The sequence below is a fragment of the Babylonia areolata genome, chromosome 1 (genome assembly GCF_041734735.1).
Source record: "Babylonia areolata isolate BAREFJ2019XMU chromosome 1, ASM4173473v1, whole genome shotgun sequence".
NCBI classification, from domain to species: domain Eukaryota; kingdom Metazoa; phylum Mollusca; class Gastropoda; order Neogastropoda; family Buccinidae; genus Babylonia; species Babylonia areolata.
In genome coordinates this window covers 82,652,711-82,666,080 of record NC_134876.1, presented here as the reverse complement: position 1 = coordinate 82,666,080, position 13,370 = coordinate 82,652,711, and the positions used below count along the sequence as shown (strand labels likewise).

The window sequence follows — 13,370 nt, the reverse complement described above, 5'->3', positions numbered from 1 at the left end:
AGAAAAATATTCTGGGAAAATATATTTGATATTACTTGTCTTATATCGAAATGGTATTTATTCTTCAAAATGGATGAGTTGTATCAGACAAATTTTAATAGAAGCAGGTATGACTGTGTTTGGGATGCTCAATTCTTCTTGGAGAGGGAATCTTTCTGCAATAATGTTAACATTGCTTTGATAGATAGTTTTCAAAATCTATTGAGACATGCTCTAGAGGCGAGTAGTAAATGTTTGTTTTATCGAAATTTCAAAAGTGGATTTGGTAGAGAAAAATATATAAGTCAAATGCCTGATAATTACGTTATCAGCTTCTTCAGATTTCGAAGTAGTAATCATAAGCTGGAAATAGAAACAGGGAGACACAAAGGCATACCACGAGAGTTACGGCTTTGTAAGTTTTGTAACATGTCTGTGATTGGTGATGAGTTTCATTTTATAATGGAATGTCCCAATTATGATCAGCTACGAAATAGATATGTTCCTAAAAAATATTTGTCTCCAAAATCGGTTTTAATTTTTTGTAATATGCTCAAAGGAGGCAAAAAAGTCATTTTAGCTGTAAGTAAGATGATTAGATTTGCAAATGTTGCCTAGCTATACTTCTGGAGTCAAAAGACATTTGTGTTTTCTCAACTTTTATGTGACATTGTTGTGTATTTGGAAATGTTTGTTCTGGGCACGAAAATATTATTTTGCAGTAATCCTCCATACTCCAATAGGAGTAAAAGGATAATTAAAACATGAAACTTGAAACGTGTGTGTGTGTGTGTGTGTGTGTGTGTGTGTGTGTGTGTGTGTGTGTGTGTATGTGTGTGTCCGCATGCGCGCGCGCTCATACTTACACTGACCGTGGTAGATCAAGGGTGTTTTACAAAACACAATATCATCAGATGAATGAGTCCACTCGAGTATGCCCCATACAAAGAGCGTGTCTAAGCGCGCATTCATGCACAGCGGTGTGTGTATCGTGTGTTTATAGCGCGCGCGCATGTGTGCGTGTTTCCCGACTGAGACGGTTCAGTTTTACGTGTTTTTAGACGCCGGGGTGCGCACGTGTGTGTGTATGCGTATGAATATGTGAGTGGGTGTGCGTGCGTGAGTGTGTGTGCGTGCGTGCGTATAAATATGTGTGCATGCATGAGCCTAGTGTGTGTGCGTATGTGCGTACATGTGTGTGTGTGTGTGTGTGTGTGTGTGTGTGTGTGTGTGTGTGTGTGTGCACCGGGCCACATACGCCACTCTAGTACGATGCCAAAGAGTAGCCTCAAAACTCTGGAATTCCATTGACTGTGTACTCAGATGAAGGTTGACGTATGTCATCGAGACTGGGACTAAAGACTGAATTTATAAGGGTGTTCGTGTTCGTCGCTATGTGTTACTACTGCTAAACCGACAGACTGCGAAAGACTTCAGTCGTCTGCTAAGACTGCTGGTAGTATTATTGTGGACTTCAGCGAACCGTGTTTCAAAACAGGTTTTGTTCTGTTTTCGTCGCAGTCAGTCAAGCGTGTTCGTGGTCCCATTAAAAAACAACAACCAACAACTGAAAAAAACAGAACCGGACGCTCTTTACCCCACTCTAGCTCTCTCTCTCTTGCTCCCCGCGGCCTACCTACTTTGAATCAAATGCTTCTGAAATGCATACATCTACTCAGTTGCTCCCACTCTCACCCACCCCATTATACCAGCCTACTTTGGATTTTATGCCTCTGAAATGCAAACACCGACTTGCTTCCACTCTCACCCACCCCATATAGAATTGTACGAATCTACTTCGAATTTTATGCCTCTGAAATGCAAACACCGGACGAAATCGACTACACTGATTCCATATGTAGGTCTTGTGTATGAATCAGCTGTTTTCAGTCCTGAGGCCTGAAGCTCAATAATTAATCGCCGCCGGTAGGGTAGGTTGCCGTGTTCATGACATACTGTTTGTGAGCCGGCTAAACAAGTGCTATCGAATCATGACTTGCATGTTGGAGTGAAGTTGCATGTCTTTCAGCGTTTGGGTTCTCATGCACTGAGTGACGCTACCTGAATTCTGTCAGGCTAGTTGGTAATTAAAGCGTACGTTCGATCAAGCACAGGGTGTAAGAATGAAACTGCATGCGTCGCTCTTTTTTTTTTTTTTTTTTTTTAAGCGCCTTTGCTCATTTATACCACGTAATGGCACTACAGACTCACACAGACACAGACTCAGACGCAGAGACAGGCACAGACATACACACAGAGACTCACTCGGAAACACAGGCACACAGACACACGTACACACACGCGCTGGACAGTATACCCGCCCGGGTCGGAAAGAAGCGAACTGACCACACACACACTAAATAAAAAGTAAGTTTGCATTCTCTCTCATACACAATCAAACCATTGATCGATTATATACTCAGTGATATAACTTGTATTCAATGAACTGTTTCACTGACTCATTTGATCCCTCTCTCTCTAACTAGTGTATGTCCCTCTGCGATTCATATGCCTGTTAAAAAAAAAAAAAAAAAAAAAATGAAGCCAGTAATGTGGAGACAGACAGGAAAAGAGAACTGCAATGTGTGTGTGTGTGTGTGTGTGTGTGTGTGTGTGTGTGTGTGTGTGTGTGTGTGGTTTTCATTTTTGCAGCATATATAAGCAAACCGGCGGAAATTAATAAAACTCGACAAAGCCAGATGAATAACATAAAAACTATAATTGTCGTGTTCACAACTTGTGGCAGCCACAAAAATGGCCATTTCAATCAAGGACGAATAAAGGCAATGGAAAATAGTTTTGTTGTGCAGCTGAATGGGTACACACTCTAACGGCTGGCGGTTATAAATATATACCTAAACAACTTTCGTGCAATTCGGTGTGAATCGAATCTACATGGTGCCTGAAGGCATGCTGCACTTAAAATATTTGTACGTTTACATTGAGCGAAAGCAAACAGGCTGACATGCAGAGTCGCCGATAAAAACTATTTTGAAAAAAAAAAAAGAAAAAGAAAAAAAGAAAACAAGCATACTGTCTCCGAGCAGGGAGCCTTGGCCAACTACGATACGTGCAAATAATTTTGACTCTCGAGCACATGCCTGACCAACTGTCCGACTGCGCTTTCACCACGTGGTTAACAATTATGTTTTGGTCAAGACATTGTGGCTTCCGCTTCATGCCTATTTTCATGACCCCGAATTCAATCAGCCTTGGCCCCGTATAAGCTAAGCAGACGAACATTGCATAATGGAATCGTCTGCACAAGGTCGATTGGGTTTCTCGAAACTTGTTTGTTGGTTGAGCGAAAACACACATAAGTTGCGTGAATCCTTGAATATATGCATGAACACGTGGGAATCGTTCTTGTAATACTGATAGTCGGATACTCAAACAGCGATATGATTTGCGGAAAATCACCCATTTGATGGAAATCTCCAAGTTGGCAACCCTGGGCGTGGACAAGTTTATGCTCAGCCATGTTTCCATCTGTAACCAATCTGCGGCCGCGGTGGATAAGTCACGTGACACAGGAAGGCCTATTTAGCAAAGTGCTCCCTCACAATCTGCCTCTTTTCCACACTTAGAGAGTGCTTAAACGGAAAGACAAGAAACAAACATGTCTATCAACGGCAACGGTGTCAACCATTACAAGGAAATTAACCATCACTATGCAGAAGAATGCAGCCAGGATGACATCGGTTCGTTCCTGTTCACCTCGGAGTCTGTGGGAGAGGGACACCCAGGTAGGAACCATGCATGTTTTCTCTGTGAATGTGCAGTATTTTCGCGCGTCTCAGTTTCTAAAAAAAGAAAAAAACAAAACAAAACAGAAAACAAGCCACAACATAGTTCCGTAGGGCGTAAGGTAGTCTTGCTGAAAAAAAAATTACGTGGAATCTGTTTAAGTTTTTATTTTTGTGATCAGGGAAATAGACTGAGCGGGGGGTGAGCGTGATCAGTAACAACGTTAATAATTAGGTGTTCTTTGGTTTCGCTTTCCATAGACAGTTTTAACTCAAAAGATCTAATAACAATCGAACTAAAAGGGCGTACGTTTAATTGGTGGATTTGTGACTCAAAGTTTAATGCTAGCTTAAGAAAAGTACAAGTAGATTGATATTTCAAAACTGCAGAACAAGTTAATGTGACTATGGGGGAACCTTAAATTTCTATTGAGGGAACATCTCAAAGTGTATTGTTAGATGGATAACACGTTGAGTACATTTAGATTAATTAGAGAAAATCAGATGAGTGGACCAGAAACTGATTGCGCTCATGCACACACACACACACACACACACACACAAACATGAATATCACATGACTGTATAAATGTATGATAAAAAGAAGAAAAAAAGTGAAAATCTGTACATCAGTCTAGAGTGATACTAATTGACTGTAAATTGTGTAATAAAATATTATGTTTAATAACCCCTACCTCCATCCCAACGCTCCTATGCCTCCCTGATGTAAACCTCAATTTTTCATGGGAAAAAAGCAGTCAGTGTGGTGATAGAGGTGAAAACCAAACCAAACTAATAATGAAACAAAACAAACTAAACTGAACAAAACTAAAAAGCCTAATACTGACCTACATCTTAAAAAAAGGAAAAAACAACAACAACAAAAAACCCTTTGAGCTTGATTTTTCTCGGTCTCTGTTTCTGTTTTCCTCTATCTTCTGTCTTTGTCTCTGTCTCTCTCTTGATCTGGGTCTGTCTGAATTTTAAAACAAAGTGAATTTAGTAAAACTAAAAAAAAAAGTTAATTAAATGTTGTGCACAATATGTTCACAAGTCACAAAAAAGCTGAAGCATTTTTGCTGGATAAATTGTAGTTATCCATCTATTCATTCATTTATTCAACTTACTAATTTATTCTCTGTGTGTGTGTGTGTGTGTGTGTGTGTGTCCCTTCTTTTATCTTTTCCCTTTATTTTAAAGTTTTTTTCTTTGTACTTATCCTTTTATTATTGCTTGAAAATTTGGATAATTTCTGGTCACACTTTGAAAGACAGACTAGGCTGGCAGGTAGATATTGTATTCTATTACATTTAAAATTTGTGCAAATCAAGCTCTGAAGCAGTGAAATATGTGGGCGTTTTGACAAATTTCAATGCAGTGTGGTTCAGTATGATTTCCATTTGAATGGGTTGTGGATTTACCACACTATTGTCATCAAAAATCTTTTATGTCATCAAAAATCCTTTATGTCCTGAGAGAGTTAGAGGGGTGGCTGGGTTAAACAGAATTAAGATTTGAGGAAGGATTTTGTGGTCGGTTTAAGGCAGGTTGAAGAAGAGTGAGTGAGTGTTTATTTTTATATTGATTACAAAAACGGTTTGCTTATTTTTACATTGATCAGTAACTTCAAGCATTTTTATTTATTACATCAGTCAGTAACTTTTTAAACAATGTTTGGAAAGCCCCCCCACCTACTCCTGCTCCCCTCTTCCTGACCCCCCACCATGAATTCTTGTGGTTTCTAGAAACAGTTATATGATTTATTGTTTTATGTATCATTGTTGTTTTGTTCCAGACAAAATCTGTGATCAAATCAGTGACGCCATCCTGGATGCGCACTTGAAGCAGGACCCCAATGCGAAAGTTGCATGTGAGACGGTGACCAAGACTGGAATGGTGCTGGTGTGTGGGGAGATTTCGTCCAAAGCCAACGTTGACTACCAGGAAGTCATCCGAGGTGCCATCAAGCAGATTGGCTATGATGATTCGTCTAAAGGTGGGTCTGTTTTCAGAAATGAATTTAATTGCTAATCCATCTTTCCACCATTGAATGATTCAGTCATTATTAGTTGCTTTGTTGGTTCAGAATTTGAACTATGAAAACTGAGGTGAAACTTCTGAATTATGTGACAATCATCAGGTATTTGTCACCATCAGTCTGTTGTCTCCGTCTTTTTGATATCCTCCTTGATCTGAACTGGTTTGATTGTTTTGCTTTTTGTTGGACATATTTTATGTTTTTTCATTGTTAGCATGTAGATTGTAGTTTTATGGGTTGAAAAAATAGTATTTAGACCAGAATACATTGGGATGAAATATTTGTTTGTTGTTAAAGTAAATATCTAAAAGTGTTACTAGTGTTCTAGCCACATCATTTGAAAAGGAACCAAAAAAACAAAACGAAAGTCACACGCTGATGTGTGAACAAAACCTTTCATCGACAGTCACACAGTGTTTTTTGTCTTGTCACCGTTAGCATATGCCAGTATTGATTTTTTTTCTCCTTCCCCCTTTGCGTACTTTTGGTTTACATTGCAGATGCACCGGTGTTTCTGTTTATCATATTTATGTGTGTGTATGTTTTGTAGTTTATATCTGTCAGAAATATGATATGGTATTTTTAGTCTACAGATAAGAAAATAATTTTCTTCCTTCATTGTTTATGTTTACATCGTTTATGCCTTTGTGGTTTTTAGTGTGGTTGAAATACACCTTAGACTGTCAAAAACATGATGACCGAGGAGTCAGAAAAGATTCTGTTATGAGGACAACTTTGACACAAAGCTACTGTTTGAAATGAAACCTTTTTTTTTTTTTTTTTTATTAAAAAAAAATTTGTTTTGCTTGTGTCTTTTTAATCACAGATATTTATGTGATGAATCTTTTCTCTCTGCCCTTCATTGTACCAATTACTAGACTATACAGCCCCCCATCCCTTTTTTTTGAAAGTGTCCAAGTAACAAATACTGAGTAAAAATGTGTGTGTGTGTGTGTAATTGTTTAGACTCGGGACTAAATGAAAAAAAGAGAATATTTCAGTGCTTTTTAGAAATGTGCACTTTTCTTAAATGTCTGCAGAAATATAATAGATTTTCTCAACATTGTGTAATTTCCTTGCTTGGTGATGCTTATATTGATATCTGCAAACAATCATATTTTCGGACACAGAGTTTGTTAGATATATACACACACACACACACACACACACACACACACACATAGAGAGAGAGAGAGAATTCATGCAACAGTACTGAGATGGAAGGGACTGAGATTGAAGGGAAAAAATAGACAAACATTTAGTATTATTTCAAGAATGAAGAAGAGAAACTATATGTTATTTTAAAAAAGTGATAAAAAGGCAGAACATATACTAAGCAGACCAGTACTTTTTTTTTTTTTTTTTTACCAATGGAGATAATAAAGTTGACTTGACACACTATCATTGTGCAGGCTTTGACTACAAGACATGCAATGTGCTGATCGCCCTGGAAGAGCAGAGCCCTGACATTGCACAGGGTGTGCATCTGGAGCGTGATGATGACAACATTGGTGCTGGTGATCAAGGTCTCATGTTTGGCTACGCAACAGATGAGACAGAGGAGTGCATGCCCCTGACTGTTGTGCTGTCCCATCAGCTGAATGCTAAAATTGCAGAGCTCCGACGCAACGGGCAGCTGCCTTGGGCCCGACCAGACACAAAAACACAGGTGTGTGTACACAGCATCACTGAGAAGAGAAAAAATACACATAATTCAAGAAGAGATAAGAACAGGTAGAGAGAATGAAATAGATTTGAGATGTACCAGCAAAGTGATACTTTATTCTTTTTCTCAATGATTGAAATGTTTATATAATTTTCTCATTGGTACACCTTGATATATTTAAGGGAAAAACGTTGTTGTTTCTCTGAATTGGGGTATCCGTGGTCAATGTATGCAAAAAGGACAGTAAGGACTGTGAGAGTGAAAGAGAATAACCACAGACACACCTTGAATGATGCATCTGTGGTGTCACTGTCATGTTTTACAGCCTCCTCAATTGTTGTTTGATCCAGGTGACGGTGGAGTACCGGTACATCAAAGGAGCGGCAGTCCCCATTCGTGTCCACACAGTCGTGATCTCCGCTCAGCATGACGAGACAGTCACCATGGAACGCCTGAGAAAGGAACTGATGGAGAAGGTCATCAAGACTGTCATCCCCTCCAAATACCTGGATGAGCGCACTGTTTTCCATCTGCAGCCCTCTGGAAAGTTCATCATCGGCGGTCCTCAGGTGGGCAAGAGTTTTGGGGACAGAGGGATTTGCTTATCAAACTGTGAATGTTTACGTCATAAGGACCTCTGGGATCTTGCAAAAAATTCATGTCTGAGGGAGGGAAGAAGGAAAATCACTGACATGCAGATTACCACTGACCAACAAATGCATGCTTATGGACATTTACATACATGAACATGCACAGAGTGTTCCTGTAAATACTGTGAAGAAAGGATTTGTTTCTAGATATTGAAACTTAAAAGATGTCAGCATGCTTTTGAGTTGTGTGTACTGTAAAACAATTCTGCAGTATGATAGTACTTGCCACTTCATTTGCTACTATCATTCAGTCTTAGTGTGCATTAAATGAATGAATGCGTGTGTGAATGAATCACTTTGTAGTGAATAGACTATAAATCAATGAGAAGAAGAAAGAGGATTGTTTGAATTTTGCTTTTACAGAGGGCAAGCATATTGAATGCTTTAGTGTTTATTATCTTGCAAACTAGTTTTTTTTTGTTGGTATTATGGCCACCATTCTTACATTGATGTTTCGTTTGTATCAGTATAACATTTAGTTAAAATCATTACATCAGTGGTCTTAATGGTGTGTGTTTCAGGGAGACGCTGGTCTGACAGGCCGTAAGATCATTGTTGACACATACGGAGGCTGGGGCGCTCATGGTGGCGGTGCCTTCTCTGGCAAAGACTTCTCCAAAGTAGATCGTTCTGCTGCATATGCTGCACGATGGGTGGCCAAGTCTCTGGTCAAGGCTGGTCTCTGCAAGCGTGTTCTGGTGCAGGTGAGGATGGAGCCAGAAATTCTTGAGATTATTCTTTTCTGTTGTTTGCGACAGTTGCTGGAGAATTTTGATTCTTTGGACTTAAATTAAAAATTTTTTTTTTTATTGTTTTTGTCTCTTTTTTGTTTTTGCATGGTGGAATGAGTTGAATCTTTGTTTAATTACACATACTTAACCGTGACCCACTAGTGCAGACAAAACATTATCCAAAATGAGTAGCACTTGAAAAAGAATTCAAGACTGTCAATCATCAGGGGAGACATTTGCTGTTGCTCAATGAAATTGGACCAGAAACAGAAGCATTATACTTAGTAATTGAAGGGGAATATTTAGTATACATGACAGGATGTTGAGGCAAATGAATACTTTAGTAAGTGAAACTGGTTTCTCAAGCGGTCAATTTGTGTAACATTTTGACTGCAAGTCAGCATGTGGGATAGAAGGAAAGTTTACAATAAAATCAGTACTGAAAAGCTTTCTCTGATTTTATTGAAGTTGTTGCTATGTTTTGATTTTTTTTTATGCAAGGTTTGTAGTAAAATCAAATCTCAAACTTATAAATAAAATCTGTTGGCATGTACAAAATTTTATGAGATGTATATACAGCAACATTGATGTAAGTGGTGCTAGGGTGTATCATATTAAAACATGTGCACTTAATTGGTTTTTGATACTTATGTGTGCAGGTGTCCTATGCTATTGGCATTGCACAACCATTGTCAGTCACTGTCTTCAGCTATGGAACATCAAAGAAATCTGAGTCTGAACTTCTCAACATTGTGAAGAATAACTTTGATCTTCGACCAGGCTGTATTGTCAAGTGAGTTTGTCATACATGATATTAGCTTTCAGTTATTTGATTCAGTTATGAACTGACTTATACTTTTAACACTTACAATAGTTACATTGCTTCTGTTTATAATATCAGCCATGGATTACACTCTCACTGATGACATCAGTTTTCTGTTTTTATTTTATAGAATTATTTGTTAACTTTTAATTCATACTGGTGAGAGTAAATGTCAGCTTTATGACTTCTGCCAAAGATGACACTTATTAACTTGTACAGAGGTGCCAAAGGTTACCATAAACATTTGTATTGATGATTTGTCTATATTTGTGTTAAAAAGGGGTAGTAGTGGTGGGGGAAGGGGTAGAATAGAGAAGGGGTAGAGTAGGATAACAGGCAGAGGATAGGTGCACAATCCACTCTCTCCTCGTACCACAGCAGGGTCTTTTAGAAAGATGAATTGAGGTGTTTATTTCTCTAACTTAACAGCACACAGCCCCCATGGTATTGTCTTGACCGTCTGGCCCTCCTGGCCTGCTCCAAGCAAGGAAAAAGAAAGAAACCCCACTTGCCTATTCATTTTATCCTCTTCACAAGCTGGCGCTGTATGCAAACTATCTTCTGACCCAGAATGTTTCCAATTGGCTGAAGTTAACAGACCAGTCTGGGACCAGCGATGCTAGACTTGCACATCCAACACTTTTCTCACAGAACGCAGCATTGTCAAGGAGAAGGGGAGGGGAGGGGAGGGGGGGTGATGAAAAGAGGAAGGGAAGGAGGAGGAAAGATCGCCCAGCCCTGATTCTGTTCTAAACAGCTCATGATAAACACACCACACCATGTGATGACCATTGAGGCAGATGCCATCCTGCCAGAGATCGACATGGGGGGTATGGAGGGGGGTTGGGGGGGGGGGGGGGGGTTGAGGGTGATGGAAGTGGAAGGGAAAAGGGCAGGGGTGTGTATTGGAAGAGAATGGTCAGAGGAGATACCATCTTTACTTAGTATTTCTTGGTAACTTGCTCCCTCTGCACTTGGCCAAGGGAAGAGGGGGAAGGGAGAGAGGGTATGGGGAGGGGTGTTGGTGGGGATAGATGCCATGGATGGGGGGTGGGGGGGAGAAGAGTAGGGAGGTAGGAAGGAGGGGTCCATCAGTGAGCAGTGTGTCTGAGAAAATCCCACTCTTCCACCATAGGCCCCTGACACACTATAACATTTATATTGCAGATTGGTATGTGTTCATTTGATCTGTATTTCTTTTTGATATCTCAGTGTTTGTTTTCAATGCAAAGCTAATTTTGTCTATGCAGCCTGGTATAACGCTGGGCTACAGACAGTGTAGCAGATAGGAACTGCAGTTCGCATAATAGCACTTCTGGTTTTAAGTGATTACATATAATCCGTTCCATTTCATGGAAACACCTTTAAAAAAAAATTACATCATTCATACGCATATAAAAAATTGTGTGTGTGTGTGTTTAATTCTGTGTGAAAAAAATCAGCTAATCCACAAGTTCATATTTGAGAGTTGTGGTTAATTATGAATAGCTTTGATGCTCCTGAGTGAACTAAGCTCATCAAAAAAAGAGAGAAGTAGGTGCACATGTGTATGATTGTAATCATGTGTGTGTGTGTGCGCAGTTTTTCTTTTATAATTGTGTTAAAACTTCACCCATGGAAAACTTCTTTTGTATTACAGGGAGCTGAAGCTTCGTCAACCCGTCTACCAGAATACTGCCTGCTACGGACACTTTGGAAGGAACGAATTCACGTGGGAAATGCCCAAAAAGCTCAAATTCTAAAACTACTTTTAAAAACTGTTGTGGATGGTTGTTGTTGTAATGTCTGAATATGCTGCACTTGGTCTCAGAAAATTCATCCTTTTAGCATTCCAATCATTTGTTTCAGTGTGAAATTCTTCCATCGCTTGAAATCCAGAAAAACAAACAAACAAAACAGTGACATGGTGAAAATGTTGGGGTATTTACAGAAATAACAGAAGCTTCATTGAATTAACAAACAAAGGTTTAGTTCGTATTTTGCTCAGAATCATGCCCATCGACAAATATAGTTGTCACCATACTGTGTTCTGTTGATTTTTTCTTATGATTCCGCATTGCGGTATGATTACTGTGCCTGTTACAGTATTTGTGATTGGTATTTTACATTATGTGGACAGGGCTTGGGATTTGGGGTCTTCCCCTGTAAGCCACAGTAGTTAGAAGGATAGGTTGACAGAGGCACCCAGCCAGACCTTGGGGTCCCTTGAAAGATTTGCCTTCTGGAGAGTCTGCCATTGCTGATTGTCTCTCTTGACTTTCGCCTTCTAGCTATTGCAAATGTGCATGCCACTTTGATTCCATTCAAGGCACATTTGTCTTGTGTTTATGAAAATTCCATGGAAAAGAGCACTCTTTATAAACACTCGGGCTTACATCCCAAACTAACCTGCATAGTTGAAAATTTTTTTTCTTGAAATGGAAACAATAATGGCAATATTTATTGATGATAGCTTGTCGATATTTTTTTTTAGCTCAGCTGTTTTACATTGTTGTACCTCCTCTCTGTCATCTTGTATGTGACCATTATTTGGTCTCCACTGTGTGCATGAGTGAAAATGTCTGTATGAGTGGATTGATAGAGCAATATAGTCTTTTTCTCTCTGTTTACATGCAACTTGTGATAAAGGATGTGTTAGGTTGTGTTGAATGTGTAAACAGAAGGTATAGAAGAAAAAGGTGAAAATGCCTAAGATCTGAACAGATATTTTATGTGTGTCATTTGCAATTCCAGCATTGGTGTTCTGTTCAGCAATTGCTTCTGATATTTGTAACCAGTTGATGTATAATGTTGCACATTTGTTACAGTATGGAAAGAAATGCACAAAAGACATGTATTGACTGCTGTAAGAAAGCCATGTTGTAGGATAGACCCTTGTGCCTGCCTTCATTTGACTCTGCTGTTGCTTTTGTGAAGAACTTTCATGAGTGATGTCTACAGAAGTGGATTGTTCCAAACAGTATGCATGTAGCACAAATGTGGGTAATGTAGATTTTAGAGGGAAAAAGATAATTTTACCTTTTCTGCACTGGGAGCAATATGCATTTTTATTGCAAAAAAGGAATAAAAGTGGGGGAATAAAGAAACAATATTTCAGAACTGGTGTGCAGAAAGAATGTGTTCAAAATTGTGTGTGTGTGTGCATGTGTTTGACTGCTGTGTGTGTGTTAAGCGCTTTGAGAGGTTTGAAAGTGCTATTTGAATAAACTATTACTTTTGATTACACATACTTGACTGTGACCCACTGGTGCAGACTCCGGCAGGGGTTCCTATTAACATTATTAGCATTTAGTGGTACATGAAACAACCAGTTCATATATGCCAAGTGGATAAAATCTCATTGTCAAGATATGTTTTCTCCAATATTGAAAGACAGCATACTTTTTCTTTAACATTTCATCAACTCTAAGTAATACTGAACAAGAACAGAAGACTTGGCAGCAGTGTAGAAGGAGGGAGGTGGCAGAATGGTCAAGATGCTCAGCTGCCAATACAGAGTCTGTGAAGTTGTGGGTTGGAATCCCAGTCTCGACCTTTCTCCAAAGTTGACCGGAAAATCAAACTTAGCTTCTAGTCTTTTGGAGGAGATGATAAACCGAAGTCCCATGTGCAGCAGGCACTTGGAGCTCTGAAAAAGAACTCATGGCAACGAGTGTTTTCCTCTGGCAAGATTATATGACGGGTACACAAATACACAAGCATGCACTCAAGGCCTGACACGCATGTTGGGTTATGCT

The 13,370-nt window shown here is 39.3% G+C and overlaps 1 protein-coding gene across 1 annotated transcript; it reads left to right on the top strand.

The window, feature by feature from the left end:
* Positions 1 to 3,538: 3,538 nt before the first annotated feature.
* LOC143288328 (S-adenosylmethionine synthase-like) lies at positions 3,539 to 12,732 on the top strand. Its single transcript, XM_076596704.1, has 7 exons — positions 3,539 to 3,725; positions 5,521 to 5,721; positions 7,176 to 7,432; positions 7,780 to 7,998; positions 8,601 to 8,783; positions 9,470 to 9,603; positions 11,273 to 12,732. The coding sequence occupies exons 1-7, from the start codon at positions 3,599 to 3,601 to the stop codon at positions 11,373 to 11,375; spliced, it is 1,224 nt and encodes a 407-aa protein (XP_076452819.1). The 5' UTR covers positions 3,539 to 3,598; the 3' UTR covers positions 11,376 to 12,732.
* The last annotated feature ends 638 nt before the right edge of the window (positions 12,733 to 13,370 follow it).

Bases quoted from the DNA above. Each gene is read 5' to 3' on its own strand.
- LOC143288328 (XM_076596704.1), top strand. From the start codon at position 3,599: ATGTCTATCAACGGCAACGGTGTCAACCATTACAAGGAAATTAACCAT. The intron at 7,433-7,779 runs GTGTGTGTACAC...TGTTTGATCCAG, and splicing joins GACCAGACACAAAAACACAG to GTGACGGTGGAGTACCGGTA. The intron at 9,604-11,272 runs GTGAGTTTGTCA...TTTGTATTACAG, and splicing joins CGACCAGGCTGTATTGTCAA to GGAGCTGAAGCTTCGTCAAC.